Source organism: Canis lupus, chromosome 7, assembly GCF_011100685.1.
Source record: "Canis lupus familiaris isolate Mischka breed German Shepherd chromosome 7, alternate assembly UU_Cfam_GSD_1.0, whole genome shotgun sequence".
Lineage (NCBI taxonomy): Eukaryota > Metazoa > Chordata > Mammalia > Carnivora > Canidae > Canis > Canis lupus.
The window spans coordinates 67142891-67162660 of NC_049228.1; the positions used below are offsets into that span (position 1 = coordinate 67142891).

Here is a 19770-nt window from a genome sequence, read left to right on the forward strand (position 1 = left end):
GTCCCTAAAGAGATTACTGTAGAATGTTAGCACGGAAGAAGCACGACTTACTTGTATTCATTTTCAACCATGTTTTCAGGGTCTGCCTGTTCAATGGCTTCTTCAAAGAATTCTTCCAAAGTCGGCATGTATTCCCTGGGTGTTAAAAAAGAACTAGTGAGGACCACGTGTGTTCTTAATAACTACTCCTAAAATGGTGGCAATGAAAGATTCTGATATCACCGACACTTGCGTTAGTTACACTTTAGGAACTCAGATTTTTAAAGGAGGTAAAGGACTCAAAATTGAACTCCAAGAGGACAACAAAGAGGGGCAGTGTGGTACTACACCCTCACATACTTCACTCCCTGTAACGCAGCAGTCACTGGACTCGACTGCAATGTTAACGGTCCAGGGGTGGCCAGGGATTTCAGAACATTTGAATTTCCCCGGCAAGGAGGAAAGTTTCATATCCAATGTCCACATCCAAAGGTGCTTTTTCCTTAAACCAGAATTAATAAAATCCAGACGAATAACCAGACCATATTGAAATTTAGAGTTTACCTGTAAGCTTATTTTAGGTATTTCCCATGAGAGCATGGTTGGTTTTTAATTGCATCTTTCTGGAATTTGGTTTTAGAAATAAGCTTTTGCTAGTCAAGCAAATGAGTATGATCCAAGGGTCTGATTAGAAGACATCTTTGACTAAAACTAGAAAAATGGGCTCTGTCAGGAAAAATCACACAATCTTACTAACTTTCAGTATAATAACACGCTCTCTTAACTAGTAATTATGACAGGCCTTGAAGGTTTCCTTGGAGTTTACCAGTCTTGTATGTGTCCCCCTAGACAAAGCAAGGGAGACACTGAAATCCCAGACTATCACTGATAAGTGCTTGGAACCATTCATTAGATTAAAAATTACTGTATAGCTGACCCTTATACGCTGCGAGCTTGAACTGTGCGGGTCCACTTATTTGAATTTATTTTCGATAAATAAAGTACACTAAATCTATTTTTTCTTATGATTTTAATATTTTTTCTCCAGCTTCCTTCACTGTAAGAAAACAGCATATAATACATATACAAAATGTGTTCATCACTCATTTATGTTACAGTAAGGCTTCCAATCAATAGCAGGCTACTAACATTTTTGGGCAATCAAAAGTTACTTGTGCATTTTTCACTGTGCGGTGTTGGCACCCCTAACCCCTGCATTGTTCAAGGTTCAACTGTAGACCATGAACAATCATGACTAAATGGAATGAACCTCCCAGGCGTTGCCATATCTGACTTTTACAAACACTACAAATACAACTCAGGGTGCCTGTGCACTCCTCTCTGATCTCATTCTCTTTCCCCAGAGGTGGCCACTCTTCAGAATTTGTTACTTCTCACTCCTGTTTTTTTTTTTTTTTTTTTTTTTTTAATGGAGCATATACAGTTTGAAAGTTTCTCAAACTTTTATAATGGGACCCTGCTTGTAACCTACAACCCTGATTTTTCTTTTTCTTTTTTTTTTTTTAAGATTTTATTTATTTATTCATAGAGACACACACACACAGAGAGAGAGAGAGAGAGAGAGAGAGAGGGGCAGAGACACAGGCAGAGGGAGAAGCAGGCTCCACGCAGGGAGCCCGACTCAGAACTCGATCCCGGGTCTCCAGGATCACACCCCGGGCTGCAAGCAGCGCTAAACCGCTAAGCCACCAGGGTTGCCCGACCCTGATTTTTTCTGATGGAGGTCTGATGCAGTAGTCCTCATGCAACCTCATTCTAGTGCCCGATGTATAGCAGTTTGCTACACGAACATGTCACACATCATCCATTCTCCCTTTGATATTCAGGTGGTTTCCCCATTTTTGCTATGACACTGCTAAACGCACATTCTTGTACCTGTCTCATTTGTGTATGTGAACTAGTTTCTTTAGACACTATGGTCTTCAAACTATCCCTATAACCCATAGTAAAAAATTAATTTTTATTATAACCCAATACACACATAAATGTATGTGTGTATGTAAGAAAAGCTAATGTTTCACAAAAATATATTTTCTATTTCACTAAAAAAAAAAAAAGCTGGTGGCAGCTACTAAACTGACTTCACAAATCACTGATTCTCAACCTAAAGTTTTAAAAGAACTACTTTAAGATCAACCATTCCAGGAGTGAACTGTCGGACAGAGGGTATGCACATCTGTAACTTTTAGTTACTGCCAAATTGTTTTCAAAAGTAGCTGTACCAATTTAGGGTCCCACCAGCAGCAGTGGCAATTCTTTTTACCCACAATTCATACAAAATCTTACACTTAAATGATTGAGTTTCTTGGCTATGAAACTGCCTTTTTTTTTTTAATTATTATTATTATTTTTTTTATGATAGTCACACACAGAGAGAGGCAGAGACACAGACAGAGGGAGAAGCAGGCTCCATGCAGGGAGCCCGATGTGGGACTTGATCCTGGGTCTCCAGGATCAGGCCCTGGGCTAAAGGTGGTGCTAAACCGCTGAGCCACCGGGGCTGCTTAAATTATTGAGTTTCTTGGCTATGAAACTGCCTGCTGTCGTTTTTAATCTGATTTTACTGATGTTTGGTATTTTTTCTTAGATTTATTAGTTTCTGCTTTTGAAGCTATCACTTTGTACATTTTTCTATTGGGTTGACTTTTTCTCAGATTTGGCAAGGATCTAAATTTATCAATCAACTTGCTGGAGCTTTAAAAATTTTCCTAGTCTTTAAAAAAATTGTTTCATTTTGTTGATGCTATTATTTACTATCTTAACCAATTTCTAGTTTTTTTTTGTTTTTTTTTTACATTCTTTGCAATTCACTTGGTCCAGTGTTAGATTCTTTTTAAAAGAGTTTTAAGTTAGTTAATATACAGTGTAATATTAAGTTTCTGGTGTAGAATCTAGTGATTTAATACTTCCATACATCACCCCGTGCTCATCACAAATATCCTCCTTAATCCCGATTACCCATTCAAAGCATCCTGCCACCCACCTCCTCTCTGGTAACCTTCAATTTGTTCTCTATGGTTAAGAGTGTGTTCCTGGTTTGCCTCTTTTTGTTTCCACCACCACATTCATTTTGTTTCTTAAATTCTACATATGAATGAAATCATATGGTATTTGTCTTTCTCTGACTACTTAGTTTGCTTAGCATATTACATGCTTAGCTCCATCCATATTGTTGCAAATGGCACGATTTCATTTTTTATGGCTGAATAATATTCTATTATAGATAAAGATTCACACCCACCCACCCCATATTTTATTCATCAGTTGATGAGTATTTGGGCTCTTTCTATAATTTGGCTAGTCTGCTATAAACATTGGGGTTCAGTGCTGGATTCTTAATTTTCAGTTAACTTTGAGTTAAATTTATAGACATTTAAGGTCATAAGTTTTCTATTTCTCAAAAGCTTAAGCCCCTAATTCCTTGTCATTAATTCTATGTTTTCTAATTTACATTATGATTTCTTCTTTGATTCTGAAGTTATTTAAAATAAGTACCTGAAAGTTCTTTAAATATATTGTTATTCATGTATTAATTTAAATGCATTTGTGTTTTCTGTAAGCCTAAAGCCTGTTAATCGTCTTGTTAAACCCTAACTTTTTTTGACTGAACTTATTAAATACTTAAAGTATTTTTTTTTTCTTAAAGTATTTAGTGTCAAAATTCTAGTAAAACATTTTGCAGAAGTGTGAAAACTGTCAAAATGTTGGATTGGTTAATTTCTCATTCTAATTGTCAGTTTTTTGAGACTATATCCTTTAGAAACAAGGTTTAGAATATATATATATTTCTGCTCCATTTTTTTTCTTGTATCTTTATGCAATAATTATCTTTATTTTTAATGCTTTCGGCTTTAAGATTCTTCTGACAGATATCAGTATAACTATTCTTCATATATATATGTTTTAATATATATATATTAGTTTCAACCTTTCCATATCCTTATTTTGAAAGTGTTTCTTATAAATAACATATATAAAAAATATAAATAAATAAATAAATAAATAAATAAATAACATATAGAAGGACTTTTAAAAGACAATACCAGCTTCCATCTTTGAACTAGAAAGTCCATTTCCATTTATTTTTAACTATATTGTTTTATGTGTTCCATTACTTTTTTTAAAAGATTTTATTTATTTGAGGAGGCGTGGTACGTGTGCACACATGAGCAGGAGGAAGGAGCAGAGGGAGAGGTACAATCGGACTCCCTGCTGAGTAGGGAGCCCGAAGTAGGGGATCGATCCCTGGTCTCCTGGATCATGACCTGAGCCACCCAGGTGCCTCAATGTTCTATTACTTGTTTCTTATGTGTGTTTATCTTGCCTATTTTTGATTGCATGAATTTTCTTATATTCTTTTATCCTCCACTCATTTGAAAGTTATATATTTTCTATATATTCTATTTCTTTTACATACTTTAGCAAGCATGATTTATTATTTATTTTTTTTAAAAAAGATTTTACTTATTTATTCATGAGAGACATAGAGAGGCAGAGACACAGGCAGAGGGAGAAGCCGACTCCATGCAGGGGGCCTGACATGGGACTTGACCCCATGTCTCCAGGATCACGCCCTGGGCTGAAGGTGGCGCTAAACCTCTGAGCCACCCGGGCTGCCCCAAGCATGCTTTATTTAAAGTTGTTATCTCTGTCTTCATCTCTAACATTCTTTAATTCTGATCATTCACTGTATTATGTTACTTTTATCAAATATTTAGTTTTTACCTTTTAAAATAATCTCCAATTAGTAATTAATACCACTTTATATAGGAAATTCTTGATGAGATTTATTCATGTTTATCAGTGTCTTGAATAGCAATGTTTCTTGCAATTTACTGTGTTTCTGGGTTCAATTTCTTTGACAGCTTCAGTAAGTACTGCTGATAATAGATTTTCATGGTTTTAATCTGAAAATAACTTTATTTCACAATAACTCCTGATTCATCCACCAACTTGTTACTTGACACTTTCTCATAACACTGTGAAGAGCTATCATTCCAATTTTCTGGTTTCTTTTGTTCTTACAGTTGGCTGTCTGATTTTGTTTTGCAAGTAGTCTGGTTTTTCTCTTTGGTGACTCTACAACAATGTGTAGAGATACAGATTTATTGTTTATCCTACTTAAAATTTGTTTTTCTTGAACCTAAGAATTTATGCCTATTCTCAGTTCTGAGTTCATTATCTCTTTCTTGCTCTCTATTCCCTCATTCTGTGGTTCTTTACTCTCAACTCATATTTTCTAACTCTCGATCCCTCTGACTGCTTTCTGGGTGATTTCTTATTCATTAATTCTAATATGCACCTATATCCAGTCTGCTATTTAACATGCCTATTAAGTCTTATAATTTCAATGATTATATTTTCTCATTGCTAGAATTTTTTTTTTTTTAATTTCCTTGGTCCTTTTAGAGTATGCTATTCCTTTTTAAAATTTCCAATTCCTTCTTTTATGCCTTTAACTATCTTAAATATACTTATTTTAAGCTATCTTTACTTGATGGGTTTTATTATCAGAAGCTGTTGTCTAACTTCTGTTGTCTGTTTTGTTTGTCCTATCTGCTGATTCTTTCTTGTGGTGGATTATTAAGTTCAGAAGGTTGACTATCTTCAGACTTTTATCTGTAGGATCCTTGTGTGGCTTAGATTGAACATGTGACCTCAGAAAGCTTTGTATCATCAGACTGAGACATCTGAATTCACCTCTTTAGTTAGGGGGGTTCCTTTACACTGCTGGTAGGATAAATTTAAACTACAGGACTGTGTGACAGCAGACTTGTAGTTATAATTTCCCCAGCTGTCCTTTTTCCTTTTTACTCACACCTCAGGTAGAAATGGGCAAGTTATTTCCTATGCCACTGAGCAAGTCCCTCCTCCCCAATCTGCTCTTCTTTTTATATCTAGTGCAGTGCTTCAAGGGCCCCAGCTTTACTCAAAGGAGACTCAGTTACAAATCTGTGCAGGCTGAAGGTCTTCCCTTCTGTCCTTTTGTGGCTCTTAAACCTAAGTTCCCTGGTTCCCCAAAGTGAGAATCCTCTGCAAGCTTCCCAGCTAGAAGCAACCATATTGGCTCATGCTTTCGTTTTCAGTTCCCTCTTCTTTTGTAAATTTGTACTTCCTTGTGATTTCTAAAACTATTTTATCAGCACTTCTAGGTGTTTCATTGTGGGAAGCCATATTCTGCTATGCCAAAGTCAATCACAATAAATTAATTTCACTCACTTAAAACATTTGAGAAAAGCAGTACCTCATGTGAAACATTTTAAACTTGCCTTGTTTCTGATTTGCAGGCTTCCATATTATCAGGACAGAGATTCCAAAGCCTTGTTAACTCCTCACTACAAAAGAGACACATAAATAAATACATTTTTAATGGACATCATCCTCATATGCCTTAAAGTTGTAAAAATACTTAATTAGTGAATTTTTAGGTGGTGACAAGATGAGTTTTCATTCATTAATTTTTGGTATTATGCAAATTTTCTAGATAGCTATATTAAATGATAACAGTCATTTGTTCTTTCTAAAAATATTCAAGCAAGTATAAAGCAATGAGTAATTAACTGGAAGGTAATAGAACCTGAAGGATCATGGTACCTTGCAGAAATTGAAGTGAGCTCAATCAATCTAACAGTGATTGTATTATCTGTAACATGGAAAAAATGGCACAGACTAGAGCCAAGGATTTGGGAAGCGAGAGACAAAATGGAAGTTTATGTATCTGCATGAATCCAGGTAATGGGCCCTCGAGATTGAGAGTGTGTGATCCATTTTAGTCATCTATGTATGTGCCAAACACAAAAAAACTTGAAAAAACACAGAAACTGGAGAGATCTTACAGTAACATCTTCAAAATATATATATAAAAAAAACCAATACCATCCCACATATGGAAGAGACAGGTTAACCTACTTTCCCATCAGAATCTTTTTGTTGGGTCCTTTCCCTAGAAAGTCCTCTGGTGCCGTTCTCTTTCGAGCTACTCTTGTTGGCTTGGTGTCTGATGTTCTGTGGTGAATAAAACACACTGGAATTACAAATGGAGAGCATACATAACAAGTGTTTAATGTGAAAGAAAATTATTGTTTTTTCCTATAAAAACATAAAAGCTTCCTCTTATTATAGAACACTCATCAGATAGGAGACAAAAATGCCACAACTAGGGGACAAATGGCATTTTTTCAGGAATAATAGATTAATTTGTTCTGGGAACTTAATGACAAGGAATCTGAAAGACGACTAGAAGTAAATCAAAATGGCTATATTCTTATAGAGTTCAGTTTATATGAAATACATACTATCTGTACATAATGCAAAATAATGTCAAACTATATTTTGAAATGCCTTTCTTTTCATAGTGTTTGAGATGAGTATATATTTACCTTTCTTTCACAAAACTTGGGCAGCCTTCATTTTTCCATGAGTTCCAGTTTTCTTCAGTGTTTAATATATGCTGAGAAAAACAAAGAAATTACATTTATATAATGAAGGCCTTTGAAATTCTATTTGGTGCTAAGAAGACTATGTAAATATAAAACACATACCTCTACCATCTTTGAAAATCTTTCTCCATCGGGGGGGTTTTCAGATAGTAGCTGTGATTAGAAAGAATATACTAAGCTTTCAACAACTTTCTGCATCTTAGGAGTGGTTTGTAGGCAGAGGACCAAGAAGTGTTTGTGGTCTTGTACCTGAGCTTAACTTTATCCTTATTTTCCTATTTGGGGCTGAAACAAAGAAAATTCTAAATTTCCATTTTGTTCAATCATGGGTTTGTTGCATGTTGAACTTACTTGATAAACTGATTTTGTAGTATCTTCAATCCAGAGTGATTGCTCATCAGTTAAAACATAGTTTGAACTAGGGAACAAAGCAATAAAAGCATGCTTGAGTTACAGTAATGTATACTCAATTTTAAGGCTTATATACTATCTTATAAAAACCCAAGGCATGTAACAGGTAAGTTAACCATACTGAAAATAGTGTAAAAAATTACTAAGAACAATCACAAGAGGATTATAAGAGAAAATTCTTGCACTTCATTTAAGATGGCTAGAATTGAAGACACGAAGGTATATAAGGGAGGACACTCCATCAAGTTGATTAACTATGAACAGAGCAATGAATGTTTCCTAAAATAAGAAATTTAATGTTGAATGAAAACCTCTGAGAATATTAACCTATTCCTCTCCATGCTGCACATTCAGATAAAGCATGCTACATTCCTTTAAAAGGCAATCAAAACATAATGAATAAAACCCCCTAAATCTTAGTGAAGGTTGAAGGCAGACCCAAAATGTTAATGGGTGCCATTAATTCAGCTCTCACTATGCACCAATATATAGTGATACTTGGTGATCTTATAGTTAGTCAATAAATAGTGATAGACTACTGTGCCAGGAATCTGAGCACTTTAGATGCATTATTAATTCTCAGAACGAGCATGTGTGCTTTATTAAACAGAGATCAGAGATAAAGCTTAAATGCAAACCTAGGTTTGGCTCCAAAGTCCTTGATCTTTCTACCATGCTATATATTAAAACTCAACAATAGAAGGACAAGAAATAACTTTTTTGAGTACTTGCTATGTGTCATCTTAAAATCACAAGTCTGAAAGAGCTTAATTGCACCTAGTGAGTCATGAAAGTGGGATTCAAAGCCAGCAGGTAGTAAAGGCACATTTTTCACACAACTAATAAATCCAACACTGTTTTGCAAACTTAAAATGCCAGTGAGTAATGGTGAACTTCAGTCATGGATAGGACAAGAGGCAGTGGCTTATGTTGCAGATGGAGGTAGCCAGGAAGTAGAGGAACTGATCAGGTTTTCTGAAACCCTAAAGAGACTCGAACTGCTCTGTTCTTCAAAGATTTACTTTACTTTTGAATACTAATGTCCTAGACAGCTCCACACCTTGAAAGAGATTATGGGCTTATTAGTCTTCAAATCAGGTTTGGAGAAGGTCTGGGTGAAGTGAGAGGGGAATGGTGGAAGTCTAGAACAGAGATCCATCCATACAACTGAAGACCCCAGGAACCCCAGTGCTCAACAGGAGAGGCTTACACTGACAGCAGATACAGTCAACACCTTTTCTCTATAACAAGTACCCTAACATCTAGTATCTTTAACAAAAGCTCCTGATTATCCAGTGTTGCTGCAAAAGGAAGGTTTCAGGGATGTGACCCTTATACATTAAATGAGTCTGACACGTAAGAGAAATAGATCAGTAAGTGAGTCTTCTTTTAAAAAGGACTGTTTAGAAATCATTTACTACCCAGATTAACTTACCTTTTGAATTTGACCTGTCCCTTGAGATACTGGAATAAAATGAGATATTGCAACAGGATGTGTCGGCGAAAGTTACTGTCGCTCAGTTGCAAATCCATCAACTAGTTGAAAAACAAGCACACACACACAACACAAAACACATTAAATTCAAATTCTTCCTAAAGGTACAGGTATGCTATTATAGAAATGAAAGATTTTAATAAAATATTCATCACTGAGGGGCTCATTCAATATGAGGCATTACTGCACAAGCCCTAGGACAAGGGAGCAAAGGCTTCAGATATTTTAACCATGAGATATTTATGTTGGCAGATAGCAATGTTAGATCAGTGGTCCTGAAGTCAAGATAAAGCAAAGCAGAAATATACTTAGGTAAAAGTATGGCTGCCACTTTCTCACATATAAAGAAATGATGGCTAGAGAGAGGTCCATATATAGATAACAAGGGATGCTGGTCATTTTTGCAGCCCTACAAAGTGCCTGCAACAGACCTGCGGCTCGGTAATAAGAAATTACAAGTGAAAAACCATCTGTGAATTAAGTGGATTATTTCCTTCTATTTTAAACAATTTTTAAAAAAGATTTTATTTATTTATTCTAGAGAGGCAGAGACACAGGCAGAGGCAGAAGCAGGCTCCATGCGGGGAGCCCAATGCAGGACCCGATCCGGATCCCAGATCTCCGGGATCACACCCCGGGGCTGAAGGTGGCGCTAAACCACCAGGCCACCTGGGCTGCCCTCCTTCTATTTTAGAGAAAATAATATCATACTTGTATTATCACAGAATCTGCATTAGAAAGGACTTGAAGGTCCCTTATGAGGAAGTTTTAAAATAACTATGTCCCTGGATGTTTTCTAAGAATGGCCTCCACTGTGAAGGCAGTCATTCTCATTATATCCCTAGAGCCCTGAAGCAACGCTGAAGTCTTTATCCACAAACGTGTGCTGCTTTGGCCTTCCAGAGCTAAAGCAACAGTGAGAAGCTGCTTATTTTAAACGGATGACCAACTTGCAAGTCACCCGAAAGTCCTAGGAATGGAATGCAGTTGAAGGTCCCAAGTCCCTTTGGCTATGTTTCCATCTATTTAACATTCACTGGCCACTTCCTCCGCCCCCCCCCCCTTTTTTTGTTTGTTTTTTTTTTTTTTTATTGGAGTTCGATTTGCCAACATATAGCATATCACCCAGTGCTCATCCCGTCAAGTGCCCCTCTCAGTGCCCGTCACCTAGTCACCCCATCCCCCCGCCCACCTCCCCTTCCACCACCCCTTGTTCGTTTCCCAGAGTTAGAAGTCTCGTGTTCTGTCACCCTCACTGATATTTCCCACTCATTTTCTCTCCTTTCCCCTGTATTCCCTTTCACTATTTTTCATATTTCCCAAATGAATGAGACCATATAATGTTTGTCCTTCTCCGATTGACTTATTTCACTCAGCATAATACCCTCCAGTTCCATACACATTGAAGCAAATGGTGGGTATTTGTCGTTTCTAATGGCTGAGTAATATTCCATTGTATACACAGACCACAGCTTCACTTCCTCCTTTTTAAATGCAACTGGCCTAGGGTGCTGTGCGTCACCTTTGAGACACTCAGTCTTTGATTTTGCTATTTATCATCTTAACTACCCCATCCCAAATTGAATAGTACAACTCCCCCACATCCTTTCCTGCTACTCCTGAGTGACATCATTATCCCCATCTAGGCTCTCAAGTTCCTTGACAGCTCCACAGACAGGTACAGCCTCTACTGTGGCCCCACTGCCATGGCCAAAAGCTCGAACAGTTGCCTTAGCTCTGAAACCCTGAACTCTCACTACAGCTCCCATTCTTTTAGTCTCCCACTCAGATGTCCCAAGACCTGAGACTTTCAGTACCCTGGACCCTCTATTTTCTACCGGTCAGTCCCGTTCTGTTTTCACTGTAACCCTATTTTGGTTGAGATAAGGGGTCAGCAGACGTTTTTTAGCAGTAAATATATTAGGCTATTTGAGCCAAAGGGCATATTGTAAGATACTACACACATACTTCTGTAAACACATAAAATGTAAAAAAAGACAAGCAGTGGGCCAGATTTGAGCTGTGGCTGCAGTTAGCTGACCCTTGGTCCTGACTTTTTGGTTTATCTCTTCTTTGTTTGACTTTGAACACTTTGTTGCCAACTTCCACAACACCTTTGTGCCACACTTCCAGCACATCACTGCGCAAACCGGCAACCCCAGATCAAGCTAAGTTACTCAGTGCCCCCTAAAACTAAGGCTTCTCGTGCAGGCTGCATATGGAGCTACTTGAAAGAAAATACAAACCACACAGTCTGCAGATGGTAGGACCGCTATGCTACTGCCTCTGACTTAAAACTGGTCTCTAATCAGCGATCTTTCTTTATTCTCCAAAGCTATTATTCTCTTCTCCATAGCAATTACTACAAACCCTTTCAACTTATCACAAACATTAATTACCCTCTCATTCTCAGTACATAACCACTGCAACCTTCAATGAGAAAAATTTATTAAACTAGAAGTTTGAGCTTTCCCCACATCCTGGTTTCCTTTTTCTCGACATCTTCATTGCTAAAGGCAACCCTTTCATCTGGACATCCAAACCTAAGTTAACTGAGTCCTATCAGCTAACTGTCCTGGTGCCTGTACCTTCAATCCTTTCTTCTTTCCAAGCTCCTTTCCATTAGCAATTAAGCAACTTCTCTGAAAGAGATCGTCAGCCTCCCCTCATCCTCCCTGAACAGCCAAACATCTTCAAAGAACTGGCTACATTCACCGTTTCCAATTCACCCTTCAATCTGCCACGATCTGTGGCTTTCTGGTTCACCAATTCACTGACCATGTTTTTGCCAAGATCACCAACGACTTATTTGTTGTTAGATCCAGTGAACGCCTTCTCCACCCCCCAAACCCTGCTTGGCCCCATGAACACTTTCTTTTAGAAGTCCTCATCCTACTTGATATGCTTGGCTTCCATGAGGTATATTTTTCTAGTTTTCTCCAATCTCATTGGCTATTCTTCAATCTTCTTCCTCTCCCCTACTACCCCACCCCTTAAACTTAATTGGTTTTTCTTCAGGATTCAGTATGATGTTTTCTTCTCTTTCCACTCTATATTTTACCTTGAATTATCACATACAAGCTGATAACTATACTACGTACCAAATCTATACTCTCATCCTAGATTGTGTTCCTAATCTCCACATCTATATACTTAAAAAAGCTACTACGCATCTCTATTTGAATATTCAACTAACACTTGATCAGATTTCATGTTCAAGGGAAAACACACCAATTTTCCCCACAAAGCTGCTCTTCTCCATTGTTGGCTAATTCAGTAAGAGGCTCCAGCATCGATTTGCCTAGGCATCTCTACAAAGACTGCTTGGAAAAAGCATAACTATAAACCACAGGAGCAAATCTCTAGTTGGGAGAGTATTCGAGAAGAAACAGAAACCAAGACTCTGCACCCATAAGAGACTGGCCTGTTTGAAGACCTTAAGTAGTTCAAGCAGTCGGGAGTGAGGACAAACAAGCCTCTTGGCTTGAGGAAATGAACTGAAGAGGCTAGGTGCTATGTACAACTCTTCATCTACCTCAGGCTTTAATTAAGTCTTCCGCATTTACTTATGTTGGAAGATATCTTTGATGGGAACAATGGACTGAAAATAGGAGTTAATAAGACATAGAATCGGAGGTGGGAGGGACCAGTGTAATCATTCAAGCTAACATTATACTTATGAAAACTAGGACTTCTGCAAGACCACACAGCTAGTTAGTGACAGAGCTGAGACTAAAACTGACACACTCAACTGTACTTTCTTCCACAATGTACATTTTCTAGTTCTACTTTTCTTTGGTTATTTAAAAAATTACACCATTTACATCATTCAATGGATCAAGTATTTCTCTGTTGTCTTTGTTTCTAGAACAAAGGGCCTTTTATCATCCTTAGCTTTTTTTTTTTTTTTTTTTTTTTCACATCTCAGCTCAGGCGTCAGCACTCCTGATTATTATTCTAAACCTATAAAGGATCATGCTAGTCTTAGTTATCTTTATGTTCCTGTCAATAAATTGTACATGTAAATAATAGTCCTCGTACAATTAAACTGAAGTACGGGATCTTCCATTTCCGTCACTTTATAGAAAATACTTCAAAAACCTGTACTAGAAAACATATTAAGAGCATTCTCATTAAAATATTACTAATCTGTCATCATTAACACATTAGCTGTATCAAATTTTCAAATTATGAAAAATTTAAAATTTCAAAAAGGTACAGTTAAGTTGTATAATTCATGTCCCCTATCCAGTTCTATATTAAATCCTAACATTTTTATTTGTTCCACATTTGTTAAATAGTTATTATCGAAACTAGTGAAGCATCCTCTGTAACCTCCCTCTTTGCTCCCCCTCTTTCCCTCTACTATGGTAAATGCTACCATGTATTTGGTGTTTTATGGTTCTAATGCACATTTTACACTATTGCTACATAAATAGGTATCTATAAATAACATATTGAGGTATTTTGCAAGTTTTCAAACTCTATGCATATTATTCTGCAATAAGCTATTTTCACAGGACATTATGTTCGAAATTTATACAACTTAATACATGTATCACTAGTTCAGGGGTTAGAAAATTTCTGTTAAGGGTAATCAGTAACTTATTTTAGGCTTTGTGGATGATACAATCAGTCTCCATTCCAACTACTACCTGCTGCTGTGGCAATGCAACAGCAGCCACAGACAACATGTGGATGAATATATAGCAGGGAATATATAGCAGCTCCAATAAAACTCATTTATAAAAATAGGTGATAAGCCTGATTTGCTGACCTCTGCTCCAGTTAACTCACTTTTTAAAGAGTGCTTTGTAGAACTGTACTATGTAAATTTACCACTCAGTCTCCTGCTTATGAACATTTAGGTTGTTTCCAAACTTACACTTACAAACACATAATTTACAATGAATCTTCTTATGTATTTCCTTGTGCATGTGTATGATTCTCTAGGGGCCACATCTAGGAACAAAAGTTTTAAGTTTGCTAATTATAAAACTGGTCTGCAAAGTGGTTATATCAATTAATACTTCAACTAGCAGTATTTGAAAGTGTCCTTTCCCACACCTTTGCCAATACCATTTATTGTCAGGCTTTACTGTTTTTGTCAATTTGGTAAGTGTGAAACAATTATCTCATCATTTTAATTTCTTTGGCTACTAGAGATGGTTAGCTTTTTTATAAGCTTATCAGCTATTTAGATTTCTATATCTGTAAGCCACTTGCATTTACCATCTTTCCAGTTTTCCACTAGTTTGTCTATCAACAGAATGTTCAGAATATTAATCATTATGCAGATGATGAATATCTTCTAGTTTGTGGCCATCTTTTTACTTTGTCTACAGTGTCTTTTACTATTCAGTACTTTTACTTCTTTATATTAAACGTATCGGTCATTTCCCTCATGACCGGTGCTTTTTTGTGATTCAAGAAATCTTTTCTTACTCTGAGTGTACATATTTTATGCTTTTAAGTGTTTCAAAGTTTTGCTTTTCTTATTTAGACTTTTAATTAACCTAGAATTGACCTTTGTGCATGTAACAAGGTCTAAACAGGATTTTATTTTTCCATATGGATGAGCTGTCCAAGCAACATTTATTAAGAATAATCCATCTTTTCCTTGCTAATTTGTAAATGTAACTTCTCCCGTATATCAAACTTTCCAGTTTGTGCTTTCCATTGTTCAGTTTTTTCCCCTTTATACCTGTACTAATAATTACTTCACTGTTTTAATTATTAGAGCTTTACAGGTTTTAATACCTAATAGGGCAATTGTTTCCAACTTCTTCCAATTTTTCTTACTTCCTCTTGGCTTTTTTCAGAAGAACTGTAATATCAACTTTAAAAGTTTCCTCAAAAAACATATTTGGATTTGATTCAAAATACACTAAATTTATGTGGGGAAATGACATTGGGTTTTCCTATCCAAGTGTAGTCCTACCCCTCCATCTTTGTAATTTTCTACACAAAGATTACTCTTAGGCATTAGTTTTCATTGCTAGTTCAACTTATATTTTGTAATTGGTTACTTACAGGAACGCCACTTATGTTTCTCTCGTAACCTTGCTGAAGCCTCCTTAATCCTACTAATAGTTTGCTGGTTCTCCTGGATTTTCTCTGTAGCCAATTATATTGCCTTCAAATAGGGACAGTTCAGTCTTTTCTCTTAGTAATTATAACTCATTTCTTTTTTCTTACTGAAATAACTAGGTCGTCCACTACTATGTTGAACAGAAGTCTAGTTAGTAGACATCCATGCCTTGTTTTTGAATATACTAGAAATAATTCTAAAAGTTTGATCATTATGTATGATACTTGCCACAGGGCTTTTTATTAATCCCCTTAGTTAGGATAATCCCCTTTAACTTCTGATTTTTGTACTGAATATTAGATTTTACTGAAGAATTTTCTTGGCATCTGAGATGATTATACAGTTTAAAAATATTTAAACCTTTAAACCTTAAGGCTGTTAATTTGGTATTACATTAAGCTTTCTGATAAACATACATTCCTAGGATAAATCCTATTTAGTCTCTACTTCAAAAAAATAACTACTTTTGATTCGTGAGTTAAAAAAATTTTTTTCACCCTTACTTGTGAGATTGATATACTTTTTTCCCCTGTTCTGTCCTTTTGGGATTTTATCTAAAAGTTTTATCAATCTCATATTAAGTAATTGGTTGCTTTTGTCACCTAACCTCTGAAAATTTTCACTTAAAATAAGAATCATCTATTCCTGGAATTGCTGATAAAAAATCTGAACCTGATGTCATTTGAAAGGTGTCATTTTGACTACAATTTCTCTAACAGTTACTTGTTTATTCAAGTTTTCTATTTCTTTGAGTCTATTTTCTATTTTCTTTGAGTCTATTTGGTGACTACATTTTTCTACAGATTTACTGTTTCATTAGATTTAAAAAGGTACTGGCAGAAGTTGTTTAGAATACATTCTCTTACATATTTTCAGTATTTCTGTATTTTCAATTATGCCCATTTTTTTTTTTAATTATGCCCATTTTTATTATTTATTCATCTTACTAATATGTTTACTGGCACCTTTTCACGTTTTTCCTTGGTCAGGCCTGCTCTATAAAATTTTTATGGGGATGCCTGGTGGCTTAGTGGTTGAGGGTCTGTCTGCCGTTGGCTCAGGGTGTGATCCTGGGGTCCAGGGATTGAGTCCTGCGTTGGGCTCCCTGCGAGGAGCCTGCTTCTCCCTCTGCCTATGTCTCTGCCTCTCTGTTTCACATGAATGAATAAATAAATAAAATCTTTAAAAAATAAAAGGATCTCAGTGTTCCTCCTAAGTTACAGGATAAAGAAAAGTACGTCCATGGCAAAGCAGGAGATGTTACCTGTCAGTCTTTTTGCTATAGTTAAGAAGGTTACTTAAAGGTATGGTCATAAATTGAAAGATTTTCAAACCTGTACTAATATTTTTAAGGAGATTTAGTGGACTTTAATATCCCTCATAAATACCAAAAGTTTACATTTTAAATTTCTTTCCTTTAATACATCTAATTAATATAAAACACAAATTATTTATTTTAGCAAATATAAGACTTCCTTTCAAAAGCCTAAATTAACTAGAACTTCCTAAACAATACAGATTATGTTGTTACCCCTACAAAGATTTAGGATTACTTAGGAAAGACTTAGGAAACATGGTGAACAACTAAGTTGTGATTAAATAGCCAATATCTATTTATTGATTTTCATAAACCTCAGACAATACTGCAAATTATGTGACTCTACTGAACACTCCTATGCTATCCAGTTAAGTTTCAAAAATCTGTATTTTTCTTAACAAACTTCCAAAGAAATTTAGATCCAGATATGGAAAGAAATAAAAAGTACCTAACTTCTATATAATTCCTACATGTTTTTAAGTCTCTTTGATTATATATAAACATATTTATCCTTCAGAATACTCAAGATGATGAAACCAATATGTACTTTAAAACATACTTGATAAAATTATTTTAAAGACTAGAGTTTTAAAATTTTAGTATTGTAATTAAACATACTGTTTGATATATTAAAACATGTATATTAAAGTATATTTAAAACTTAAAAACACTTAGAAGAGGGACCTGATTAACTGAGAAAGACAAAATTAAGTCCCTGGGTATTTGGTCCATTCTCAAGGGTAATAAAATTTCCTTGCCTTCCATACATTCTATCTGGTGGTAGTAATCACTGCCCTCATCAAAGCACATTTTCTTTTCTTTTTTTAAATTTATTCATGAGAGAGAGAGAGTGAGAGTGAGAGTATGTGTGTGTGTGTGTGAGAGAGAGAGAGAGAGAGAGAGAGAGAGGCAGAGACACAGGCAGAGGGAGAAGCAGGCTCCATGCAGGGAGCCCGATGTGGGAGTAGATCCTGGGTCTCCAGGATCACACCCTGGGCTGAAGGCGGCGCTAAACTGCTGAGCCACATGGGCTGCCCGCACATTTTCTTTTCAAAGAACTCTACATTTATGAATATACTGACTACTTTTTGCTTTTGTGTAAATCATGATATGTAAAATGAGTTGAGAGCTGTCATTTCCGGAGGAGCTAACATTTTAATGTTAGTACTAATAATTATTAATTTCTATTAATAACTAATAGAAATGATTACTAGTTTCTATTACTCTAGCTAATGACATAGCAAGGTTGGGCCATTTCTCATTCCATCTTTGCTCTTATCAATTAATCAGTCTCCTCTGCCAACTCTTTTAGACTTTGTCCTTCTTCAGAATCAGGCTCCAAATCCATGGCCTATGTTATACTGGTAGGGTACCCTTTGTACCCTATCTCTACCCCTTCCCAGATGGCTGCTTGGCAGCACCAAAGAACAGACTTTTTTATCTTGCTTGCATAACCACAGCTTGACTCACACACAGAGGGGATTCTAAAAATAATAAAGAGTGAAGAGTATGCTATAAATTTTCCAATATGCTCAATGATATTTAAACAGCTACCCTACTTGTCAGACCTGCAAAGTACAAAAGTGTCACAATAAAGAGCACAGCTCATGCCTCTAACTTTGAGGACAACTTCAGATAGATTGTATTAATATAAAAAAGTTAATCATATAAAAAGGTTTCAGTAACTGCATTTATCTTTTCAGATGGTTGGGTGCATCCCCACATGCTAAAACTGACACAATGTCAGCAAAACACTCGAACTGCAAAGTTTGTAAAGCCCTAAAGATTCATCAGTGCTTTCACTGCCCACGGCAGAGATAGGCAAGCATCCAAATAAAATTCTGGAAAATAAAGTAACCCAAAAGTTTGTACATAATTCAACTGAAGTGTCTAGATACATTGTCTTATAGCTTATACCATAGTGAGGTCTCCCTACTCGTGAAATCTTAATGGTAAGCCAATTACGTTTCCATTTACTTTCCATTCCTAAGTGGCCACCCAAGGCCCAACACTGATGTTCCTTTTGTTTGGTTATTTCAAAGCCCAAATCAAGTCTGTCAAACCATTCTAATCACAACTGTGAAAAGCCCTACCAGATGACTCAGATGGGCGGTATCAAGACAGAAGCCTCAATGACTGATTTTACATCAAGGTTCATTAGTGGAAGACATCACTCCAATTCTGCTGAAGAGTTGCTGAGTTCTTATATGATTTTTAAAATGTAACACTTTCTTCCATCTTGGAACTATAGGAAAATGTCAGCCTCGCCCAGTTAACACCTTTTGCTATTAACTTTTTTTTCCTCAAAGGTACAGGGACCAACAATCTAGTTTCTATTTAAATTTCAGACCATGATAATGACCTACAAGAATTTCATGGTCAAGTACTGGAATTTGCTGGAGGGCTGGCTCTATCTCTGGCCTGCAGACAAAGAAAACTCAAGCCATATTCCAGAGCTGTCTAAAAACTTCCCAGACCTGTTGAAAAGGGGGTTCACATGAAACAACTAATGAGACAAAATTATAGGATACAGATTAGCCTGCTTGTTCCTAACTAAGCTATGAGTCATAAAGGAATAGGCCTATCTTTGCCTTCACTGCATATTCAATCTTGGATACTTCTCAAATGGATACAGTTAGTACAATTTAAGGCAGAACAACTTTCTGCCAAGAACTTTTTTTTTTTTTAATGTCCAAAAGTCTTCATCTGAGTTCTTCACACAATGCAGAGACTGGGCAGGTTGTTAATTTTCTTTTCTCCATGAACAAGAATGGCCTTAATGACCACACTAGGATTAATAGTGTGAGACTGTGGGCAACCACCCTGGTAACTGCTGGCTGCCACGTATTCCAACTGATCTTTTCCATTTGGACACTGAGTCTCAAATGTACAGGGAAGAGGAGTTAGTATTGTGAAGAACTGGGCAATCCCGGTATCTATACTGAGTTACTGGTAATACTTTTTATGAGAACTCAAAGATACCAGAATACATTCCTTTAACTATCATGTTAATATC

The 19770-nt window shown here is 36.2% G+C and overlaps 1 protein-coding gene across 1 annotated transcript in view; it reads right to left on the minus strand.

Annotated features, from left to right (window-relative positions):
• Window positions 1-19770, minus strand: part of THOC1 (THO complex 1) — a 54641-nt gene that overhangs the window by 4865 nt on the left and 30006 nt on the right. The window contains exons 12-18 of the mRNA XM_038543697.1: window positions 9286-9386; window positions 7791-7857; window positions 7542-7592; window positions 7380-7450; window positions 6910-7005; window positions 6270-6335; window positions 52-135 (exon numbers count right to left, since the gene is read on the minus strand). Of these exons, the coding sequence (XP_038399625.1) occupies window positions 52-135; window positions 6270-6335; window positions 6910-7005; window positions 7380-7450; window positions 7542-7592; window positions 7791-7857; window positions 9286-9386 (536 nt within the window). The remainder of the gene's footprint in view (window positions 1-51; window positions 136-6269; window positions 6336-6909; window positions 7006-7379; window positions 7451-7541; window positions 7593-7790; window positions 7858-9285; window positions 9387-19770) is intronic.